A 25,018-nucleotide genomic window follows, 5' to 3' on the forward strand; every position below is an offset into this window, starting at 1 on the left:
AGCCAATCAAAGAGTTTGTGATGCAAACATTGGGTTTGTGTGGAGTGAATGGAATCAAACCGGGTGATTGAGACTATCCACAGCCTTCCTGGAAATGAAACAAGTGGTTTTAACCCAAATAGGTTTCATCACATATGTGTACATCCATATCAAAAGGATGCACTTGTCGGCTGCTACATGTGTCTCTTTTTACATAATAGCTACGAATAAATACCAGACTCATCTCAAGTGGAGGTCACTTCAAATCATCCCAAGTCACATGGTTTAGGAATGTTCTACCTGTATTCTCAAAGCATGTAACTTGGGGATGATTTAAAGTCACCTCCTTGAGATGAGTCTGGTATTTGTTCCTAGCTAATTATGTAAAAAGAGACACATGTAGCAGCCGACAAGTGCATCCTTTTGATATGGATGTTCACATATTGGTAGGTTTCATCACATTGCAGTCAATTCAACATACCACTGGCAATGGTGGTCCTCAAAGAATGTTGCCACATGAAATAAGAAATGGATTAACCACAGAATTAAAGACAGAGAATCGGGACTCGACCGCCATCTTGATACAGGCATGGAGCAAAAATTGGGGGTTTTCGGTTTCCCTCGGAATGCACTCGAGACCTTTGTTGTCATGCAAGCGCGACATGGATGAAGGGCGCATTTGAGAGACGCACTTGTTGCGACCTGCACGCGAGTACCAAGACGCTTAATGAAACGCAGAATTGTTTTCGTTCGTCTCCGTGCACCGTCGGCAATGACCCGAATACCCCCAATTTTCTCCCCATAGCTGACGGCGCGATTGTACATGGCGGTATAGGGAGTCCCGGTTCTCCTTCTCTAATTCTGTGGGATTAACACAAGTGCTAAATTGGGCATTTGTTTGTCATGTTATAAGTCACTTGCAAACTGTATGGTTTTATAGTCCCACCATGATATATGTAGCATGTCTATCCTGAATTGATAATACTGCCACCACCCATTTAGGTTTACAGTTATTGATTGATGTTGAATGTTGGTATTAAGGTTTCATTTTTTGATAATGTACCTTGACAGAGAAAACAAAAATTTAAGTCTTGATTGATGTTGTTGCACGGTATTTACATATTCTTATCATTTAATGCACGATTGATGCTAACTTTTATATAATGAGACCTACTCCCACAAAATGAGCAGAAAGTTGCACAATATTAATTTTTGAGTTAGGGCCAACTTCAACTCTCTGGATCACTTATATATCACTTGCCATTTCTGCTTCCTCACTTGGTATCTAGAAGTCAAAATTTCAAAGATTTCTTTTGTTTTCTGGCATGTTCAATGAACCATATCTCCCATTTCTTCCCTGGCGACTTTCCACTCATTTTGTGAGAATATGTCTCTAATGTGCATGTAAATTTGAGTGTAAAATGCTTCTGACTTCAAGACAGTGGTTATTGCAGGGTATCTTACAAACCAGACGGCAAGTCCAAGTTATCCACCTCTTCCCTTATATTGTCAACAAAGTTATTGATCTCTTTGACTCTATTCCTGTTCCTGGTGACCTCCTCCTCTTGATGGATTGTCTCCATGAGTGCTCCAAGCCACCCGTTGGCCCTCTGGATGATGTCATCTTCTCTGTTGTCTATCTTGAGCATGTGGGTGTCATGGGATGCACTGACAGCATTGGTGATTGTGTCTTTGTCAACCAGCAACTGTAAACAGACAATAAGTAACTTATTTAGACATACACAAATTGATCTTTGTCACTAGGTCAGGAAGTTTTCTTCATTATTGTGGTGATTGGTGAAAAAGACCTTTTATTTAGAGTTTAACTACCACAAATCATATTACTCAAGTTTTCAATAAACTGAGAGGTGCAGTTTTACTTGTTTATTTGAAAACCAATTATGCGGCTATGAAAGAAAATTCTAGACATAACAAGTCCTAGCAAAGGAATTTAAATCTGCGAATATCAAATATCACATGAATGTCCAGTTATGTACATCAGAAAAACATAACTTCAAAGAGACTGCAAATAACCCCATAGGTAAACCATTTCATTGGATTGTCACACATGGGGACCAAAATAGTGTACCTCCAGCATTAATACTGTTAAATGCTTGAAACTGAATGAAAACTTTCAACCTTAGCATCTCAAAGGTTTGTGCAGTGTTATTCAAAGTCTCCTATGTACATGGCAATATGTATATTACAGAGGTACAGTATATCCCCTTCATAAGTGATACGCAAGAGTCCAAACTCTAATAAGGGTTATTCCTGTGACGTCACCTGTCTGCCATCTTGTAGGTTCAGGCCGCCTTTGCCTTGAGCATTCAATCATTTACGCACCAACGCAAAACACTTTGCCAACGCACAACAACAGTTGCGTGATGTATGTACCGTATTCGTTCCAATAAGCGCCCATGCCCCAATAAGCGCCCATCCAGCGACTTTGCAACAAACACAATATGAAATTATTAACCGCCCATCCAATGTTGTCAAAATACTTCCACTGAAGTTCCAGTAAGCTTACCTGTCGAGTGATTTTACATGCATGCATGAGGGAGATTGAGCATCAAAAGTATCCAAAATGTTCACCAAAATTAAATTATGACGCTATTTCATAGTGTGGAGATGTATAGATATTAAAAATACTTCACAATAACCACCTGCAAATGCCTTTAAAAGGCCAAGTTTGAGCTAATTCTGTCTCAAATTCGTATTTTTTGCCGGCGCGGCAGCGGCCATCTTTATAGTGCGCCCTCAAAACATTTTTGTCAATATAATATTAAATTAAGACACATATGAGGGCGCACTAACTGAGAGTAACTAAATACTTTCAGACAGTGATTGATGACTAAAAACCAGGTAAAAAATAAGCGCCCACCCAAAATGACTTTGTTAAGCGCCCTGGGCGCTTATTGGAATGAATACGGTACACACAAATTGATATGTATCCACAAGATGGCAAAAGAAGGAATATATATCTGCAATACTTACCAATCTAAGGTCTTCTGGTAGCTCATCATCCAATTCATTCTTGACATACTTCTCCAAGGTGATGATTGCTATCTCCAGCTGCTTCTCATGGTGAGCATTCTCAAAGTCACGGATCTGAGATATCGTAAATATCTAGTCAAGGAAACTAAGGTAAGTTATTAAAACAAAAGTGCTGAGAATTACATCAAAGATTAGTAATAATGAGTGCTCAACAAGTGATTTCTGTTTTCTCTTTGTTTTTTATAAAATAAACTGTAGGCATACCCATTCGCAGTCAACATTTGCCAACTGTATGTGGCTTTATATTGTTGCCAACTAATAAGCAGGTCTTGTAACCATCCAATCAGAGGCACTGTGTAAATACATAATTTGAGAATGGTATACACATGGAGTGGTTTGAAGATGCTTACTCAGGCTATTGTGAGCACAAATGAAACTACTTTTGATTATTTTTGCCTATCTTCACTACCTTATTGTATAGATTTTAACATGCAACATCAGCAGATTTAAGGTGGTACGAAAGGCAAAATCAAGTTGCTCTGATTGAGATTAAAATAGACTTGTTGCAGAGAGATATGCAAAATAATCTTAATTCCAAAATTTGAGCCAAATCGGACAAACGGTTTTGAGATATTGCTGTTGAAAGATTCTTTGTATTCTATTGTTTTTGCCAATATATTGATGAAGTTAATGAGGAAAATTGGCAAAATGTGCTCATTAATATTAATTTTTGCCAATATTTTGCCAATATTTTATGAATAAACCTTCATACTACTTTTACCTTTAAAATTTTGACCTGAAACTTTGCCAATGTGTCTCTATGACCTAAACCTTTAACATGTGATTTTCCGCCCATCTAATTTGCATATTTGCATAATTAATTAGCCTTAAGTATAATGCTAATTAATTATGCAAATATGCAAATTAGATGGGCGGAAAATCACATGTTAATGTTTTAGGCCATAGAAACACATTGGCAAAGTTTCATGTCAAAATCATATAAAATAAAAGTAGTATGAAGGTTTATTCATAAGATATTGGTATAATATTGGCAAACATGAATATTCATGAGCACATTATGCCAATTTTCCTCATTAACTTCATCAATATATTGGCAAAAACAATAGAATACAAAGAAACTAAAAACATGTATATCTTGACAACCGTATGTCCGATTTCCTTCAAACAAAAACTATTTTGCTCAGTGTATTTAGCTTAACTTATTCAATCTATTCAAATGGCTCTAAATTCAGTGTCTGTTTTCCAGAAACATCGTTTCGAACCCCCTTAAGAATTGTTCTGATCCTGTCAAAAACTCATTTGCCATCTTAGACACAAATTTTGAATGTAAAAACCTCCAATAAACTTGGAATGCTATGTATTTTGACATCATAAAGGATATAATCCTTGCACACTCTCCACAAATCCAGCGACCATATCAGCCAGGTTTCTCTCAAACTCTTTGATTGTATCCTGTGAATAGTGGGGAAAAATCAAATGGTGATTACTATATATATTATCATTGTATTGATAATCATGGAAACTTTCACATATATAAATCCAACTGCTCTTCCTGATGATCATGTAAAAAGACTTAGGTCACACGCTGCTACGCAGCTTGATCGTCTAATGAAGTACAGATGTGATGACATGATAAACAGCACCAAATCAGCAAACTGCTGAAGAACCTTGCTAGAAACTATTACAGTGTCTATATGTGATGCGATCAAGCAAAATCAGTCGAACTCGGAAATATTAAATTTTCAGTTTCTTATAGGATAGTAAAAAGCATTTACAAAGCTAGATTTTCAGAAAACCCCATTGTAATTGAACAACCAGTTCCAAACATATAGGCAATTAAAGTGTTTCCAAAACAAGAGGAAACAAAAGGAAATAGTACCTTTGTTTGGCTATATATCAAAATCAATATTTCCGAGTTCCGACTGATTTTGCTTGATCGCATCACACATATTTTCACACTGCATGGATGGAAAATATAGTGGCAGCTTGACTTGGTTGCATCTTGTATTAATTGACAGGCATTTGGTTTGAAAATGTGGCAAATCATTGACATACTGGTTTGTCTGCTGCAGGATTAAGGGTTTGTCTCAATAGACTAACTCTTGTGGGACTTTGCATCATGCATGCTGCTGCTACTACAATCAGGCCCTACGTTTCTTGAGGATTCTACCAGAGGAGAAAGCACTTTTTTGACTTCACCTATTTGAATTACAATGCTGTTATGCCCTTTGAAACAAACAAATCTGAACAAAATCAACATGAACAAAAATTTTCAGTGGCATGTACTCACCTCAAGTTGGTCTACTAATTGCAGCTCAAGTCCCATCAGGGTATCCCATAGTTTGGTGGTTTCCTCTGTGTATTCACTAAGTAGAGTGTCCAGCATTTTTGGATCTGTGATCATGTGGATCTCTTCAAACACCTGGAACCAGAGTAAAATAGTAAATTTATGGCAAATCTGGAATACTATATATTGCATGATAAAGTTTCTTTTGATAAGTTGTATCAATTTTCAATTTAGACAGTACTAACAGCTACATGCGAATTAAAAATGATTTGTACCAATTTTGATTTGAAAACTTTTAATTTTGTATCTTTGGTTTAAAAGAATTGTACATGGCATACTGAAAAGAAGATGTACTGTGCTGACAAATTGTGACTGTGCATATTTATCAAAAGATTTAACACAGAATGTATTTCTGCTTGCTGTTGGCAAGGAACTGAACACCCCCAAATATTTCCCCATAGCTAACGGTGCAAATATACAGTAAAGTATCAGGAGTCCGGATCATCTCCCTATTTATTATTTCTGTGGTTTCAACTGATAAACTCACCTTCTTCTTGTATTTCTTGAATTCATCAATCTTCTTGATTGCCATTGCCTTGTTCTCCCTCTTGGCATCATGTACACAGGAGTAGAACTCATCTACCTCTTTCTTCCTCCTAGCGTGTTCCTTGAGACCCACCTCAAACACTTGCTTGCATATACCCACCATCTTATCTTTGTAAGTGTGGCTTGAATTAAGGAAATACTTTATAAATTTAATTGCATTCAAAGTTCATAAACTTAAGACAGTGAATGATTTGCAAAGTTATGTTTTGTTTCTACATTTAAGCGTTACTGGCAAAAGTCATTGTATTGTGCATCCAAAATTACTGTAAAAGTGGCCATTTCCGCGAGTGTAAAGTTTTTGCACTTTGCCGATTTTTGACTAATTTGCTCGTTTTTAAATTCAGGATTAGTTTTTTTACATAGACCTATACCTACAAGAACATATTGGCGCATTTTTATTTTTGCGATAGGTTGAGCGCGAAATGCACAAAAATTAATATTCTGCAAAATGGTCCACTTTTACAGTATATATATTCTGGAATATATGATATATATGTTACCAAGGTTGGAATTAAAGGAGCAAACTTACTTGCTGACAAGGGGGAAGGTGCAGTCAAGGAGGATATGAAGAGTTGTTCAGATGCAAAAGCCAATATTAAATTAAATTGACACCCTACTTTAAAAAATTCAATGTATCTTATTATCTCCCTTATTTTTGTTGGGTAATTGATTGTAAAGGATATATGAGTAGTAGTTCATCCACACCAGGCAGTGCTGCTAGCTTAGATGCATCTGGATCTTCCTCAAACATGGTATCAAATAAGTAGGGACCATTCAAGTTTTCTACATATGCTTCCTGCAAAGGAATAAAGAAAGAAATGACAAACAGAAATAGCAGCTCTAGCAGGTAATCATTTACTACTGAATCAATGAGTTTGCAACACTTTGTTGGATTTGTTTGGTCGATCTTACATAAACAATTTCCCAAGAAAACCTGTCTGACATTAAAACCTCTCAATATTTTGGTATGCTCTCATGTGATGTTGTTCTACATGCAACCCACACCTACATGTAACCACTGGCAAATGAGGATGTGATTCAAATAATAGAGTGTTTCTATCCAACGTGGAGACACACATTTTGATTTTTTCTTTGCCTTACCTTGAGTGTGGTTAAAGTTTAACTATCCAAGTGCAGACCCACCCCATACCAGAAACTGTGGTCATTAACTATAATACTTTCTTATGGCATTTAATATGTAGAAACACCATCTAGGAGCTGTGCATAGTTCCTATGGGTCCACTGTTGCACAGAGATTTCTTGTGTGTGTTTGCTGGTGTTTACACATACATACCCCACCCTGCACACACACACCCCCCACACACACACACACCCCACCAACACCCCCTGTATACCCCCATTCACAAACCTTTTGTGTTGAAAACTCCGTATCCTTAGCCTCTTGTTCCAATCTTTTATTTTCAGCTGATGTTTCATCTGCCACAAGTTCCTCAATGGCATATCTGTATTGCTCCATTGCTGCAGCTCTCTGTTGGAGAAACAATCACATTGGAATGATCAGGAGATTCACAATTGGGAATTACTTGCTTGTTAGAGGCTTATAAATCCTGATACATACAGCTACTTATATATGATGTACGTAAACTTTGCTGAACATTTTCATTGTGCTTTAATTTCTACACCCTTGTAGTACATCAAACTAACACTGTACCCTAAAAATAGTGAGACAAAAATTATTCCCACCCACTTAGTTGCCTAAAAGTCCCTTTCCCTGTCACATCTCTCCCATTCTAGTCTGACAACAATTTATTGCTCCTCATTTTTATCTCCACCCAGGACACATAATTATTGCACAGCCCTTAAGAATACATGTACACACTTGCTCTTGATATTAGTCATTACAAATTTAACCCATGCTCAATTTATGCACCATCCTCGCCATCTCCAAATAAGATCATGTACTTACCGTGTTTCCATCAATTAACCTGAAGTCTAAATACACTAATGATGGAACATGTGCCACTACAAATGGTTTATAATTGGGATCCTCACAGAATGGATTGCCAGCTAGGTTGATGGTCTGGAGACTCTTGAATCGCCTCAAGTATATTAGCTGTATAGGAGACATTAAAGTGATAAGTTTATGAAGTTTCCTTATGGATTAATGTTATCTGTCTTCATCAAAACAGTTAACATTGATGGATCAAGATTGAAGTTGGAATTAAATTCTTTGCCTCTTTCATTTAACTGGAGAAACAAATGGCTTTAAGATAGCTTGAAATGTGTGAGGCAGGCAGGGGCATAAACAAATTTACTTTTCTTCCACTCAGTGTACAATTATTAAGATACAGCATGCAAACATAACTTGATGTGAGAACAAAGAAGCTGCACAATGTCAGCTTCATAAAGAATATTATAAAAACTGCTGTGCTACATTCATTTTATAAATGGTTTCAGTGCAATGGCACTTGAGACTATTGCATCTAGATGTGAACATTAAGTATCAAACCCTATAACTTGGCCCACCATCCTTTTTTAGTTTTACAAGCAGTATGCAAGCACTGGCAATGTTTGGCAAATGAGTGGAGCTTAATGCTGTAGCAGATTATAGGCAGATTGCAGGACCAGATCGGAATAATAAAGTCAAGCATATTTTAAAGTATGATTTGATATAGAGAGGATTCACGGCTGTTTGATGTATATAGAATTGGCTTCATTATTAACTAAATGTAAACTATCGATGGTGCTATTGATCCTCAATCATATTTCTTTATTTGCAAGGGTTAGGTGATTAATACTGCCATTAAAACAGCTGGAATAGGTGAAACAAGCAACAAGGAAATTTTATAAACATATTTTATCAAACAATAAAAGGAATTATTTGTATTAAAAGCTTGAAAGGGTAATTTCCAGTAACTAAATAGCGCCACCAATTTTGGCATTAATAGATACATTTTATATCCGAAAAAAGCTTTAAAAAATACTATAAAAGTGAATAATTTTGTAAAAGAGGGGGAAATTAAAGTTGAGAACGACTCAAAAGCATCTGTATACATTAATAGCAAGATATCACTTTTAGCTGTTTAAGGATAACATGATGTTTTGTTTATAAATGATCCCATCAAACAACGGTGGATTTATGATTCAAATAAGGGAACCAATATGCACAAGATTTGGTGTATCACTGTAGGATAATAAATAAATAGCACCAGATTAACTACAGGTGTAACTTATCAACTGGGCTATATGTCAATTCCAAATACACTTACATTTTCTAGTGAGCTGAGATTATTGTTGCCAATGGACACCACATGTAACCCTGTGAGACTGTCCATGTTTTCCAAGGAACTAATTCTGTTGTTGTACAAGGTTAAATCTTCCAGCTTGCTCAGCTGACTAAGACCATCTATGACTTCAATATTGTTGAACGATAGATCTATAAAAACAAAGTCATTCACATTTGAATAGCAATGAATCAATTCAAGCACTGACAATGACAAGAAGAATGTTATGTAGTGTGATATCTCTGCAATGTAATTCATCAATCAACATCTTTTAAACCAAATAATGCCAAGCGAAAGATTTCTCTTAGAACCCTACACCTGTTGCTATATGAGGGCACGGTGGCTCAGTGGTTACGGCCTTGGACTCATAAACTGAGAGCTTGCTTGACGTGCGTGGGTTCAAGTCCCCGTCCCGCCACCGTGTTGCGCCCTTGGGCAAGGCGCTTTGTCTCGCTTGCCTCACCCCACCCAGGTGCAATGGGAAGCTGTTAGGGGTAGTCACAGTCGTTGTACTGATAAACCCTGCGCCATTTGTAGGCAGCAAATGTGGTTCCGACATATTCTAATAACGGCGGAATAAATGTAAAGCGCTTTGAGGCTGTTTACGGCATAAAGCGCTATATAAATATCTACATTTTTTATCTACATTTTATATGGAATTTGATTTGCTGCTTATGCAACTGGTTGATTTTCTGTTCAGCTGTCGGGGAAAAAATGAAAAGGAAATTCATTATGGCAACAAAATGGCAAAAACGCCTTGGTGGAGTTAGGGTTATGCAACCACTTTTTTCCCTTTATCAGGATAGCTAATATCAATGCTATGGGATCGTTGGAATGTACTGATTGTGCAATTTTCTGGAAAATAACATCTCCAATAAGATTCTACTAAAACTGAAATCAAATTGATTTATGGTCTTCCAACTGTATTAATTATGGAAGTACAGTACTTGTAACTTACTCTTACACTTACCTAACCAGACTAGATTCACCAGTGTATCTAAGCCTTCAATTTTCTCTATGATGTTGTTGTCTAATTGAAGTTTGACTAAACTCTTAAACTGCCAAAGGTTGTCTATCTTCAAAATATCTGAAAGAGATCATCAAGAGAAGAGAATATCAATTTTCTACACCGTATAAAAGATGAGATTTTATTTGTTTTGGAAGTACTGGCAGGTTGAATGAATAGTTCACAATATTAATTAAAAGAACACATTTTCAATGTTTTGTTAATCCGCAGGATGAATGAACAAAAAGTTTTGAAAAATGTGTTTTTTGTGCATATCCTCAAATAGAATATCCTCAAATTAAAAGTGAAACACATGCAGCCACAATACCTTACATCCAAAACAGTGTTTGTTTATTCAAAAATTAAATACCGGTATCTGATTTTAATTCACCCTGTGCACGGTCATCTCATTAAAAAGGTTCTACCTGCAAAGTGTGTGTTGCGTACGCCCGTCAAACGCATCATTATTACCGCATACGCTTTGCAAAAGCTTTCTAACTTTGACTTTTTGCAGTTTTTTTGCACATGCCTTTTGCAGGGCAAACCTCATTTTGGTAGCAAGATGACAGATCTACAGGTGCAAAGGGCAAATTATACCTGGTGTTCTTATGACTTACTCTTAAAATCTAGCCTGAGTTGAGTCACATCTGCAAAATCAATCCCCTCTGTTTTGGCAATGCGTCCTGCTTCATCTTTTGGACCTTGGTCTTCAACAGCCTTTTGTAGCATGTCTTCGTCTATAACAGACGGCTCAACCGTGTCATAAAGCCGACTCATGGCTCTTTATTCTACTTTCCTGTGAAACAAATATTCCAGTTATACACAACTACTACATAACATTGTATTATGTGAATAATATGTAATTCTAATCTTGGCCAAGAAGGAATAAGCCCGGGGAATAAGTTAGCACACTTGTAGCTCTGCAATAAACACACATATAAAGCAGTCCAGAAGATTGGATGCACTGTATACATATGCCTTATACTAAGGCTGGCATTTTCGGCAAGGTATTGGTGCCGCCGAGATTACATTACCCGGCAGGTTTTGTAGTGTCCCGGACCTAGACCTAAACGCTAGGATCATTCATGGTTGACCTAAAAAAAAAAAAAAAAAAAAAAATTTCAAGATGTTTTGTATTTTTAATATGAAAATTGATATTTTGTATTCATGTCATACTCTATTAATGATTTCAAAATGCATTCAAATTCAATGCATTTTGAAATCATTAATAGCGTTTGACGCGTTTGACAGTTTTTTACTGCGTGACGCAATTCTGAATTTATTCAAGATGGCGAATTTCTCGAAAAACGCAATGTATTTTTCTTTAAATAATTCCCTCATTTCACAAATTCTTTGCCACTTTCCACTCATCTGATCATCTTTTCATGTAACGGAAGTGATGCTGCTTTTATGAAGGTACGTTTCTTGTTTTTCCGATAATTTTTAAATTGTTTTTTAAGACAAAAACTTCCGAGCATAATAGGCGTTTTCACTTGTTTGCAAAAAGTTGTTTTAAACTATTAAACCTTGACTTCAAAGTGTTTGGCAACTGTTTAACCTTGATGCAAAAGTAAACCGTGTCCTTGATGCGAAAGTAATTTTAGTCCCTAATATAGCGAGGATGGTCTAAAGGTAAAGATCACCATTTTAACCTTATATAGCGAGGGTGGTCTAAAATAAAAGATCGCCTGTGTAAATGCTTCTTTGCTTAAATTTGGCGCTCGTCTCTACTGATGGCGCTGCGCGATTTTTGTACTTGCCGAGCGCAGCGCACAGCACAACTGCCACCACACACTTTAATCATGCGTCACGTTTCTTTAAGCACTGCATATTACGTTACGCAAAGCATCGAACCCCGATGCCACATATTTGGATTGTACTTCTAGGTTGAAGAAGTATAATTATGCACGGACATTTGTCATGTTGTCTTAACTTGTTCATGTGAAGACTGACGTGTTGGAGCAGAATTTGGAAGGCTTGTCATACAGCCCGTGAAAAAACAATCGTGAGTCAGTTTCAATGACAAATTACTCTCACATGTGCCGGTCCCACATTGCTTTAAAGACTTTAAACGCATTGAATACCTGCTTCGGTTAAGAGTTTTGGAGGTAGAACGTCAAAATAACTGCAGTTTTATCACTGACTGTGGCTTCTTCACCTCTCAAATTTGTTGTCAAGGAACACTACCCACAATTCCTTGCTCTGTGACCCCTAATATGCAAATGAGGTTAAAAATAGGAAATGACATCAGAGGTTAATTAGTAATCACATGAACAAATAATAAACCAAATATTTCCTTGTCACAATACCAAATTCGGGTCTTGTTTGTGTATTTGATACATTAACTGTAACTAATAACGTTTTGCTGAGGTAAATTAGCGTGAATCAGAATTTTCTGGATAACACTCGTGTACTGTCATTTGCAATTTACGCGATCGAGGGCGTATATGGGAAGGCCAAGAAAGCTTACCAAAGATGTCGTTCTTCGGTTCTAATCCACTTGTTTCGCCCGTAGGGCAAAGAATAGGTAAGTAAAACGTCTCTCTTTTTTATAAGAAGTTACTTCAGTGAATGAGTTAGTTGTATGATTCGTGGATCTTTCTCTAGATTTGCTCTAGATGACGTACAAATCAATCAATGTTTTGATTGAGTGCCCAACCCCCCTTGCCTTAGCATGAAAATTGAAATGCATGCATGCATGCTATAAAATAATAGTTTCTCGATCATGAGAGTTCAATAGGCACGCATAATGATAATCGGCGCCGGTGTACAACGCCTACAACACACGCTTTGGGTAGCACTGCATTTCCTGTGCGTGCACAATCGATCGCGCTATCGTGTCATTCCACTCAACTTGCGACATTACGCACAGCGCAGTCACACAGATACTGTTATGATCAAGAAACTATTGTTTTAGCTATATTTTAGCTATGTTGTTTGGCATGCCCAATCAAAATAAAAAATGTACTTGCCACAGTCATTCAAGTCCTGCTCGTCTAGTTCCATAAGGGACGTTGTGCAGTATCACAAAGAAGAAGAAGAAGAAGAAGTCATGTCAGTGTCTGTGATAATGTTTTCATCACAATCAGCTGCACAGATTTATTTAGCTTTCATAACCTCAAGCCTGTGATCCAATCAAAAAAATTTATTGCCTGACTATGGCATGCCCGTGTCGTGCACTAATTCATTGCCCGGTCATGAACTCACAATGTCAATGACAATGAGAACAGTCTTGACTGTAATACGCGCTACAATGTCTTCTGCGCTCGTGTGCGTAAGCGGTATTGCAACACACGCCCACATGTTGCCGACGCACTTCTGTGATTGGTAGCTCTTGTTGTCGCCTCTAATGTCAAGTTCGCCTGGTTGATTTTTTGGTAGGGTAGGTTATTTACAATTTAATTTAAACTGTTTTATATTTAACAGTTATTTAGTTTTATGGCATAAAATGCAGTTTTGTTTTAATGTTTAAAATATCAAATATGACGGTACCGGTAATGAATGTATTTTGAAATACCTCGGCCCAAAACAAAACCCTCCAATTTCCCACAATGACCTCAAGATATGCTGCACATTCATTGCAACTAGAAGTACCGGTACCGGTACCCAGTAAATTAAAATGCCAAATAATTTTTAGAATAGTACCTGCTGAAGTACGTGCACACATGTCAAGCATGCAGGGTTATAGCCACGCCGGTTGGGGGCAACCGCAACGGACCGGCACTAAAAAAATATATATTTTTGATTTTTGTTGTTGATTTTTTTCCCCAAAAATGTTTCATTCATCATAAAAAGTGTAAAAAACAAAAACAAAATTTGGGGGGTACCCTAGCCTATTCCCTGATCCCTCATGTTCGCTAAAAAGATTGTGCCCAAGCCAGCACTCTAATTGGATATTAGCCGGCACTCAACTTGGGGTAGCTATAACCCTGCATCGGACCTCGTTCAGACATGTCAGAATAATTTGCATATATATTTTTATTCAAATTTCAATGAAAAAATTTGTATTTGTTTTTGACTATTTGAAATAAAACTTAATTTGCTGTAAACATTTGAATATTTGACAAGATTATACTTACGCGATGTTAAAAAGATGCATAATAGTTTGTGTGTTACCGCCATATAATTATAATGCGTTGTGAATTGTAACATCACGATCACAAAGGTTTAGAGCAATCTGCTGTATCTAGACTATCATTGGATCATACATTAGTGTGCAATTTAAAAAGGCATTCATGCAGTTTTTATTCAATTGGTCATGTTTACTACATTTTCATCAGAATTCCTTAAACATTTAATATTTTGCTGATGTAGCATAGTTAAGTGTTAAGTTGTTAAGTTGTTAACCATTTAGTTGTGAGCACTGCTATATATCTACATGTACATCCCATAACAATGTACCTTGAGTAAAAACTCATGATCAACAAGATATGTATCAACTGTCAAAATGTACTTGAACATAAAATTTAGATCCAGCCAATTTCAGCAAGTTATTGTTTCTTGCAGACAAAGCCACTACAGAGGGGCTAGCTTCAGAGGATTGGGCTCTGAATATGGAAATTTGTGATATCATAAATGAAACAGAGGAAGGGTAAGTCTAGATAAATGTATTCTTTCCCGAAAAGTATTTGATGAGGTACTGGTAGGGCAGGGTTCCCAATAAATTGTTGAATTTTTATGACACTATTGTCTGTCCAATTAACTTAGAGACCCGGTTTTTATTACTTATCTAGCTATAATACACGTTTTCAAAAAAAGTCATGAAAGAAAAGTTGTTAGTGACTTTCAGACCTAAGAAGTTTTTCTTGTTCCAAAGATATTTGGTAACATTTTATAACTACAAATCTATTGAATTTTGAGCAAACTCACAGCAAATTTGAAAATGATCTGTGAAACTTTGGGTGCCATTTACCAAATTTACGTATTTGGACGGTTCGAATCATCTTCATTCATAGTGGAAATTTTAGAGCTTATATAATATCATGTTTGAGCGGGGGCTTAATTTTCGCGATTGGAGCTCCAACCACGGAAATAACACCTTGCGAATATGCAACATTCTTATTCAATGGGTGCGTCTTGTAAAGAATTGACGTAATTTGATTGGTTTTCTGGTGTATAATATCTCACAATAGTTGATAGTGATATTAGTCAGTGCGCGTGCCTCCACGCAACGGCGGCACGCTTGTTGCTTCTCAATGATCGCTCGATATTGCGTTCGCGTAATACAAGTGCGAGACCTAAGAACGCGATTCGGCGGCTTAGATATTTGTGATGGTTTCGTTCATAAAAAACAACAGTGATGTCCTAACAAAACAGCTTTATTTTTTTCTGAAAAAAGGCAGCTTTTCTCGCAAAATTTACATTAAAACTGAATAAGAATGAGATGCGCCGGCATCCACTACTCAAAATATTGGCCAGCCCATCCATTATGACACGATATTGGATAGGCAAAAGACAAAATCCTATCTTTTATTCTCTAAAAGTAGAGGACAGGACTTAGCAATGGCGAAAATAACATTTGCAATTGCAAAAATGTCTCTCTTACTCTAAATCGCGAAAATAACTGCTCACAAAAAATCCCCTTTTACAGTATTTGGGAGGCTGGACTTGGCTGGTGGATTAAAATTTTCTTTTTCGTGGGTTGTTTTCAGGGAGGCCTGGAAAAAAGGGCAATTTGGCAATGTTCTTGCTGGGAAATTTGGTCATGTTGGAGAAAAGATTTCTGGATAAAGAAATACATTTAGAAATAGTGGGAAATCCTACTAAGTTGAGGGAAATTGATCTCTCGTGCCGGAAAATAAACATTTTTCCAGGCCTGTTGCAACCACAATGTAGTCAAAAGTTTTTTTTTTTTTGTTTTTTTTTTTTTAGGGGGGTTAAGTTATCAAACAAACTCATTCAGGGGTTCAATCCTTCTAACCCTCCCTCCGGGGCTCCCTCCCTCCCTCCCCCCCACAAAGACCACACTGGTAACCATGCATTGTACCAAATATCACAGAAAAATTTTTTTAACCAGTAGTACAGACCGCAAAATCATCAAAATAGAGAGTATGCAAAGTTGCATTGTCCAAAAATTTGGATAAAAGGGGTACTTTGAGATAATCCAGTAATTAAATGTGTTGCATGTATCTGATACAAGTTATTTAGATATTTTTGAAAAAAAGGGACAAAACTTTCGAAGTCGGGCCTGCAGCGTGCGCCAGGAAGGAAGTAATGTCATCGTGGGTCAGCCTTTATTCAGAAGCATCATGCATTTATCAGTTTTAAGAAATTTTTGTTTTCAAATTTGTTTGCCCATAATGCCCAAGTATTTATGTTCTTATGTAACACACATTATCTTTATTTTCTCTAGACCTAAGGATGCTATGAAGGCAATCAAGAAGAAGCTGATAGGCAACAGGAAATGGAAAGAGGTTATGTTTACTTTAACGGTAAGTCACACCCTCATGGATTCCTTGGGTTATGCGGTTTGCAATGACACTGCGGTGAACATGCTGCAAAATAAGGATTCTGAAGGGTGCTCATTTCAAGCCTTAAGCAATTTTGAAATGGCACATCTATTTTACAAGGCAATTACATGAAAAAGAATAGCAGCAATTAATAGGGCATTAAGGCAACTGGTAGGGGCACCAAAATTTTTTGCCTTCAGTGCCTTCGGTTATTTTGCAGCCTGACGGTGAATATTTTTAAGAGCTCTTTATAAATGTTGTTTGCCAGAGTTCAATAATTAACCAAATGTTGTTGTTTTTAATTTCCACACATAATTTTGATAATATTTCAAAAAATCAATAATTGACTAAACTTAACAATGAAATAACGGATTGCATGTAATGGAAACTGTTTTTAACACTGATGGTGGCAAAGGTGTCATCACATGATCAAAAGTGACATCATGACTGCTTTTAGAAGCTAGAAAAATCAACTGATGAAGCCAGGAAATTATTTTTTTCCCACTTTCAGATTATGTGAGCCGTTAATGATATAAACTAGGAAAAGATATTCCTGGATTGTTCTTCATGCACATTTCCTTGGTCTAAATAACCTTTTCCCAATGCTTCAATGTAATATGAAAATACATACAGGCTGCATCAAACAATTCATGATTGCTGTGCTCGATTTATAGGATTTTTATTAACTTTATTTATTAGTTATTACTCTAACCTTATTTTTATACCCACATTTACATGAACACTTTCCTTTTGCTGACTTACCATAAACACCTTTAACTAGGGTGTGCAATATTTTGTGAAGGGAGGTATTTATCAATATCAGAAGCAAATGTTCAGTAAAAAAAGCTTAAAAATCAAGGGCAAAATCGCAAAGTATGACTCACTTCCAGGTTGATTGCAGGCTCAAATCCAATGTGGCAGCGCTCACATAACAGTGTATTCACAGTAAATACTACTAAATTACATCACAAAGTGGATTTAAAGTAAGGATGTGATTCTTACCATAATTTGGCAATGAACCAGGTGGAAATTTAAGTTTGAATAGATTTTGTTTCATGCAATTTATTGTGATAGCCACCATTTCAGGCTGGGAAATAAGTGGGACCAGGGGCCATTTGGCTCCTCCTGGTTCATTGAAAATAGCCTCTGGTTCCCTGTAAAACCCTGTAAACCAGGGGCAATTTTTTTTACAAAGTAGCCCCTTATCTGGCGCTTGTTTCTGGCCTTTCATGGCAATAACCAAGCTTTAGTCCCTGGTTCATTGAAAATAGTCCCTGGTCATAAATAAGTGGGACCAGGGGCCATTTGGCTCCTGCAGGGTCAGAATTTCGTTTCACAGTGCGAGAATCAATCTTGATTCTTGCAGAATGAATTTATGGAATCATTTGATTCTCGTAAATCAACTTCTGTGTAAACTACAAACGTTTGCGAGAGTCAACTTTGATTTACGTAAATCTGTTTACGAGAATCTTTGCGAGAATCGATTCACGCCGAAATTCTGACCCTGCTCCTGGTTCATTGAAAATAGCCCCTGGTTACCTGTAAAACCCTGTGAACCAGGGGCTATTGTTTTTACAAAGTAGCCCCTGGTCCGACGCTTCTTATTTCCCAGCCTGCTACTGATGCTATAGTTTAAAGCATATTCACACAATATGGCATGCAATATTATGCCGGGGCATTTATTAGAGGAGCTGACCAGGACTATGCATTTATGTGGATATGAACACTCCACTCCCAAGAAAGCAGCTATACCTTTTGTTTTATTTATAGGTGACATTTCACAATGCAATTAATGCCAGACACACAATGTATGCAACCTTTTAAAAGAGTTCTCACTTCTAGGTCTAGTCACTCAAGATGAAGCTTTGCTTGCTGTGACATTGAAGTGTTAGGGTTTGTTTATTATTAGGTTTTCTGTTTAAATGAAAGGTTTGCATTGTATCGACTCCATGTTTAAAAAAATAAAATATAATATAGCAAGATCAAAATAATTACGATAACCAATTTAATATAAACCAAGATTATTTATTCATTTATTTCATTTGTTCTTTCATTGTGAATTATGTACATTTATTTGGTTACATGTGTTTGGCATTTTATTTTATTTTGTTTTCTGCCTTATACAGAGAAAGCAACTGCAAAAAATATCATATTTGTATAGAAGCTTGGATTTCAAGTTGTAAACAAAAATTGTGCCAACATGGCTCAAAATAAGCTAAGGTGTCATAAAAGTGTAACACACAATTATTTTTCCAGCTCTTTTCTTTTGGTCTCCAACCAGGTTTAAATTATAGTATGCACATATATCGTTCATAATACACTAAAAGAAAGATAAGTTATAGACCATTTACTTCACAAATTTAATTTTCTAGCCCTGCGTACGTTATATGTGACAGACACAATTTTGATGATTTTCTGCAATCAAATAAAAATTTATAAAGTATTACATAAGGTATTTTGTGGTTATTTAGGTGTAGGACCTACACCAACTGATTGTGGAAAAAAATGTGTCCAAATATTACAATAAGGAGGATAAATTGTTATAAATAAAATATGTGTGTCTGTCAAGCCATAACATACGCAAGATGTCTGTCAAATGTAACATACAGAATAATAATTTGGCAAAAACAGTAGTTCAAGATGGGAAATTGAATAAAGATCACATGCAGTTTATAAATCACATGTTTTAAAACACTTTTATAAACTCTAAACTATCATAATAATGTGAACATCAAGTGATTTTTAATTTTTTAAACGTATTATGTATGTTACTTTTGACAGACACATACAAATCTTATGTATGTTACTTATGCGTACAAATGTTTGACAGACAACACTTAACAATGGATTGTGTCATCAAAAAGCTTCTCCTCACAAAGTGATAGTGCCACAAAGCTAGGTGGAGCTAAATGCTATGTCATGTAGCATAATTAGCTGTATCACCCTAGTTTAGCAGGAATTACAGCACCGTCTTGCGTATGTTACTATTTGACAGACATTTCAAGAAAAATTTTAAAATTGTTATATGTTCAAAAAAGATGGCAGTCACTTACAAATTGATTATAATATGGAGAAATGAAGTTATTTACAATAGATTTACCCTTTAGTTTATGCTTCAAGTCTTTGTTTATAAAAAACTGAGGGACTTCAAAATCAATCAAAAGTTTGACAGACAATAGTAACATACATAAGGCAAACTTTTAAATCCTTTTTTGATCTGTTAACTTATAATTCATAATGCCTCTTTCTGTTTTTTTGATTGGTTTAATGCACCATTTTGGGAAACAGGTCACATGAATTTCTATAAGGATCCATAAAAAAAATTAAAAGCTGTTGAAAAAAGGCGTCTCTTGGCATGTTACAAATAAAAGTGTAAAAATAGGCATTTTTACAGCTATTTTATATATTTTTTATTATTTAGAGTGAAAGAATTTTACTTAAATTGTGTATGCTATGTCTTTACTACCTAAACTTGCCACTAAACTAGCAAATATTCCATTTCTATAATTATTATTTTTAAAAAAAGATGTCAAAATATATGGCTATAATATGACACCTTAGCATATTTTGAGCCACATACATGTACACATCAAAATGAGCCTCCCTCTCTCAAGGGTTAACCAAAGAGATGATTTGAAACCAACAAAAATAACAGTAATATAATTCAATACCTATGTTATACCAAGATATCATCTGATATCGAATAGGGAATGGCAACGTATACTAGAGAAGCGTTGTTTGTTTTGTCACACAATGTATTATCTTCCACGGTGTTCATATTGACTTGCAAAATAAAATTCAGCTGTAGCTCATGCATACCAAACTATGTAGCTAGCTCCCATGGTGAAGGATGTTTTTCAGACATAAATAAGGGGTGAGGTGAGGTCCTATAACATGTTCATGTTCTATTTTCTATCTTACATACCAATACCATTAAAACAATTATGTTTCCAAATTTAGAGCTGTATTGCTCCAGCGGTTGTATTAATATTGCACCCTCACTCTCTGTCACTAGTGATTTCTGATGATTGAACAGAATAGAAAGAATTCAAGAAGAAAATATTTTGAATTTTTTATTTATTGAATCAAAACAGGGATTGCATAAATTGATATGAAAGGTCATTCCTTTCTCACAAATTTCATAATCATCAATTTTCAGGATATGTTTTATTACAAAATTTTATTAAATTACACTTCATTTATATTCAAATTTAATACATGTACTTTTTTTCACAGACACACCCTCAGGCCTGGTTTAGAGTTTTTGGTAGCAAATATGGAATCAAACAACCGTATCAATCATATTGTCATAACATGACCACATTTGGATTTATGATGGGTCATTGGAATGAGTGATTTCTTTTTGTGTTGTGTTATGAAGATTCAAAATTGACAAATTCAACATAGATTTCTTTTCGTATTTCCAAATGTAATTGGAAACAATGTTGATCAATGTGCAGCAAGAATGTACTGCCACAATATTATTTTATTGTTCCCAATTAATGAGACAATCCACTACCTTCAACCTTGCATAACCCATGAGCTATTAAATGACAATGGTACAGTGCTGAGCAACAGTGAATTTATTTGTTTATATTGACTTGATATTGAAGCAAATGACCTATGAAATTGTCCTGTGATGAAAGGATGTAATGATCCATCATCCAATTTGCTAAACTTGTCAGTGATGATTTTATATAGCGTATCCTTGCAATATGATAGTGTAGTGTTACATTGCTTGCTTTTGTACTTTTGTTGGCAGTGGTATGCTGTTTATAATTAATTAATATGAGTAAATTTCAACTTGCATTAAATTACATTATGCAATATATTTGAATTTGGAATTCCATCTGATTTTATTCAGTATGACATGCTTGCTTTGTGCAATTGTGAATATATTTTAATTATTTTGTATAACATGCAAGAAAAATATAAATTGAAATTGGTTTGAAAATTAATTGTTAAAAGGGCTATTTTGTATAATTTGTAAAGGAAGATTTATTTTACACAGAAGATGATGTTTCTGTTGCATGTCAAATAAGGCTTGTATATTTTGTTAATTGTTTAATTCTGGATTGCTTAATTTCTATTTTTAACAATTCCATTGACACCTCATGCATATTTATACTGGGTAGGATTGTAGCTATGTTCACTGGAGGAGCATGCAAACTCAGTGAAACTGGCACTGCAGCCCTGTTATATTGATTTTTCAAAGTAAAATGCTAATACTATACTACAAATACAATGCATCCAAAGATCCAAGAATTAATGAGGTGTCGCTGGAGCTGAATAACAGTTGGTAACAATTTTCGGAAAAAACAATGTCTTCGCTCATTTTGACATTTTATGCAGTGGTTTAGAAATGTAAAGACTTTAAACATGTATTGTTATATTGTATTGTTATAGTTTTGATACATAATGCACAGTTGGTGTCTGTGTTGATGACTCAGCCATTATCAGTATTGTTTATTCAGTGCAAAGTCAAGCAAATCCATGTCATGGCAGACCATTTGGAAGATATATGTCTGAATAACATATTAATTTTATCTTAGGCAACTCGTCACCTAAAGTGGAAAAATATTACATTACCATTTTAATTATACTCACTGCACAAATACTGATTTGAAGACAACTTAGGAGAAATCTTAATTTATTTATTTTATGCACATTTTAAATGTTATCCTTTAATTGTGTAATGTGAGAATACCTCAGTTCCAAATTCTATTAATGTTCTGATACATGTATACATAGAATAAATCTCCCGTTGTGTGGTTTGTTGTTCAATTCTTTGTGCTGTGTTGTGTCCATACACACAGAAACCTCCTACATTAACTAAAATTTCAGTAGCCTGTAGAGTATGTTTGCACACCTCTACTTTTTCAAAATGTATGTTTGATAATTAAAAAAACAATATAGGGAAATACTGATAGTGCCTTTAAGTGTCAATGTTTGATTGTTTTAAAATCCATTTAGGTGCTGGAGACGTGTGTCAAGAATTGCGGTCATCGATTTCATGTGTTGGTCTGCAAGAGGGACTTCATTCAGGAACTGGTCAAGATCATCCAGCCCAACATCAATCCACCCACGGTGGTCCAAGAGAAGATCCTCAGCGTGATTCAGACGTGGTCAGATGCATTCAGAAGCGCCCCCGATCTGCAGGGAGTGGTAAAAGTTTACGAGGAGATGAGACAAAAGGGAATTGAGTTCCCTGCGACAGACTTAGACGCATTGTCACCAATTCACACACCACAAAGAGTAAGTATTTATTTTTTATGCACAGAAATCGGGTGTCTTAGCTAGCCAAATGTCCTTTTGAACAGTTTGCTGCTGGGGTGTGGCACCCCGCAATTTACTTCAGAAAGTTTTACAAATCCGTCAATTCGTTATTTGCATAAAATTCACACACCACAAAGAGTAAGTATTTATTTTGTATGCACAGAAATCGGGTGTCTTCGCTAGCCAAATGTCATTTTGAACAGGTTTGCTGCTGGGGTGTGGCACTCAACAATTTACTACAGAAAGTGTTACAAATCCTTCAATTCGTTATTTGCATGAAATGTGCACTAAAATAAAGGTGATTGGCTCCACAACAGAGACACAGAGTGTACATTCTTCTTTTTGAGTCATTGGTGAACACCCATGTGTATAACTCCTAAATACATTCAGATTTGTTTGAACTACAAAACTTCTGGCAAAAAAAATCATTTTGGTTAAATTTAGAAACAGGAATCTCTACTTTCTGTTTCCTTTCCATTTCTATGAAAATCTTTATCACTAGTTTTTAATGTTACGCTTACTGCACATGTGTCAGGAAATGGGAGGTCCCAGGGTCAGGATTTTTACAGATCGACCTGTTTTTATGCATAGCAGGTAGACATTTTTTATGCTAAAATATTTGCAAATTAAACAAAATACAAAATGGCCCCAATAATGCAGATGGCAAAAATGTGATTTGTAGTTAAATAGTGTGCAAATAAGTTGAAACAAGAGGTTTTGTTTGTTTGTTTGTTTGTTTTTTGTCTGTTGTTTAGTGTTCGTTTTACTTATTGAATCATTTCCCAGGATTTCAAGATTTAAAAGCTGTGCTACATAATAATGTTGCTATTTCATATTATCAATTATTTCACATACATGTACATATGTATGCAATTAAACATTGCCATTTAACATGACTGTTGTTATACATGTACAATTGTACATGTAAAACTAATCATTCCAAGCTGATGACACTAAAACAAGTAGGGCAACTGCTTTACTATCTGCAATTCTGCATGCATAAAAAAGTGTTCAATGTCATATTTAATTTACTCACCTTTGTATTGAGTGAGTACTATATTATCACAGGCCATAGCCTTGATAGAACTAACATAATGGGCTTTGACTATTATAAATGTATATAAATAGCCAGACCTTTCAATTCAGTTAAGTGCATTATATCTCACTGATAGTACCTATTGTCCTGCATGTACATTGCACTTGAAGAACAAGTCCAAATGAGGTTTTATAGATGGCCGTATACACATGTTGATTATGATTATATTTTAATTTTCCATTATTTCATTGATTTCAAGTTTGCTATGGCAACTAGTAAGTTACGAATCGTACAGGCGTACATGTAAAATGGTTGGAAAATTCTTCTCAACTAAAGTCCCCATGATAACTCTCTCACTGTGTCTAAGCGGCCGGGGTTCAATCACAGCTGAGTCCTGATGATATTTTTCTCTGTCAAAATTTTCATATGCCAGTTTACTTGAGCCCAAAAATCATCATTTAAATCACAATTTCTCAGGCTTGCATCATTTATTTCCAATCGTCACATATATTAATTGTGTCTTGCATTGTCTTACACCCTGCTAGGCTGAATCATACAGGCCACCTCCTTCTTTATTATTTACAAATAGGTTTCCCCATATTAATATTCCATAGCTCAAATAAGGTTGAATAAAAGTATAAAAAGTATAGAGTATACAGAGTGCAATCTGGTACAAAGAATATGAATTTGTTCATTACACCAATATTCCTTGAAACTTTTTTTGTTATACAATTGATATAACACTTTCAATCATGTTAAGTTTTCATCTATAAGTACTCCCAGAAACTTGGTATTTGGTAACATTGTGTGTCATTATCTTTTTCATGTCAATCTTGACACAGATGACCCCTGAAGTGGACCCAGGTGCCAACATGGTGAGACAAGCCCCTACAAGACAGGTAATACGATATGAACTGATTTCAATACAAGTTTGATTCCAAATTTGTTGAATTACTCTCTTTTGATTAGGGGAAGTTATGTAGAACTCTGACACTGAACTGAGGAACTTTCAATACATGACATTTACCTCCAACATCTGAAACATAATTTTGAGACATTCAGTGCCCAGTCCTGTCACAATAACACGCCAAGACACATTGGAAGTCATGCTATGGTTTG

The 25,018-nt window shown here is 35.7% G+C and overlaps 2 protein-coding genes across 2 annotated transcripts in view; one reads left to right on the plus strand and one right to left on the minus strand.

The window, feature by feature from the left end:
* Positions 1–510: 510 nt before the first annotated feature.
* On the minus strand, positions 511–12,336 carry LOC140159653 (dynein regulatory complex subunit 3-like). The gene is made up of 12 exons (XM_072183150.1): positions 12,223–12,336; positions 10,756–10,934; positions 10,103–10,219; positions 9,118–9,284; positions 7,815–7,961; positions 7,257–7,376; positions 6,573–6,683; positions 5,829–6,005; positions 5,285–5,416; positions 4,376–4,446; positions 2,974–3,097; positions 511–1,685 (listed from the first exon to the last, which is right to left on the minus strand). Exons 2-12 carry the CDS (start codon positions 10,913–10,915, stop codon positions 1,440–1,442), a joined length of 1,572 nt encoding a protein of 523 aa, XP_072039251.1. The 5' UTR covers positions 10,916–10,934; positions 12,223–12,336; the 3' UTR covers positions 511–1,439.
* A 70-nt stretch (positions 12,337–12,406) lies between these two features.
* The window catches only part of LOC140159662 (TOM1-like protein 2), a 33,831-nt gene continuing 21,219 nt past the window's right edge, over positions 12,407–25,018 (plus strand). Inside the window, exons 1-5 of the mRNA XM_072183161.1 lie at positions 12,407–12,665; positions 14,645–14,729; positions 16,491–16,569; positions 22,561–22,842; positions 24,742–24,798. Coding sequence (XP_072039262.1) covers positions 12,614–12,665; positions 14,645–14,729; positions 16,491–16,569; positions 22,561–22,842; positions 24,742–24,798 — 555 coding nt within the window. The 5' untranslated portion in view covers positions 12,407–12,613. The remainder of the gene's footprint in view (positions 12,666–14,644; positions 14,730–16,490; positions 16,570–22,560; positions 22,843–24,741; positions 24,799–25,018) is intronic.

Source organism: Amphiura filiformis, chromosome 1, assembly GCF_039555335.1.
Source record: "Amphiura filiformis chromosome 1, Afil_fr2py, whole genome shotgun sequence".
Taxonomy (NCBI): Eukaryota; Metazoa; Echinodermata; class Ophiuroidea; order Amphilepidida; family Amphiuridae; genus Amphiura; species Amphiura filiformis.

Excerpts from the sequence above, each read along its gene's own strand:
- LOC140159653 (XM_072183150.1), bottom strand. The coding sequence starts at position 10,915 with ATGAGTCGGCTTTATGACACGGTTGAGCCGTCTGTTATAGACGAAGAC. Across the intron at positions 9,285-10,102 it reads GGTGAATCTAGTCTGGTTAG|ATCTATCGTTCAACAATATT; the intron begins GTAAGTGTAAGA and ends TTGTTTTTATAG. Across the intron at positions 4,447-5,284 it reads AATTAGTAGACCAACTTGAG|GATACAATCAAAGAGTTTGA; the intron begins GTGAGTACATGC and ends CACTATTCACAG.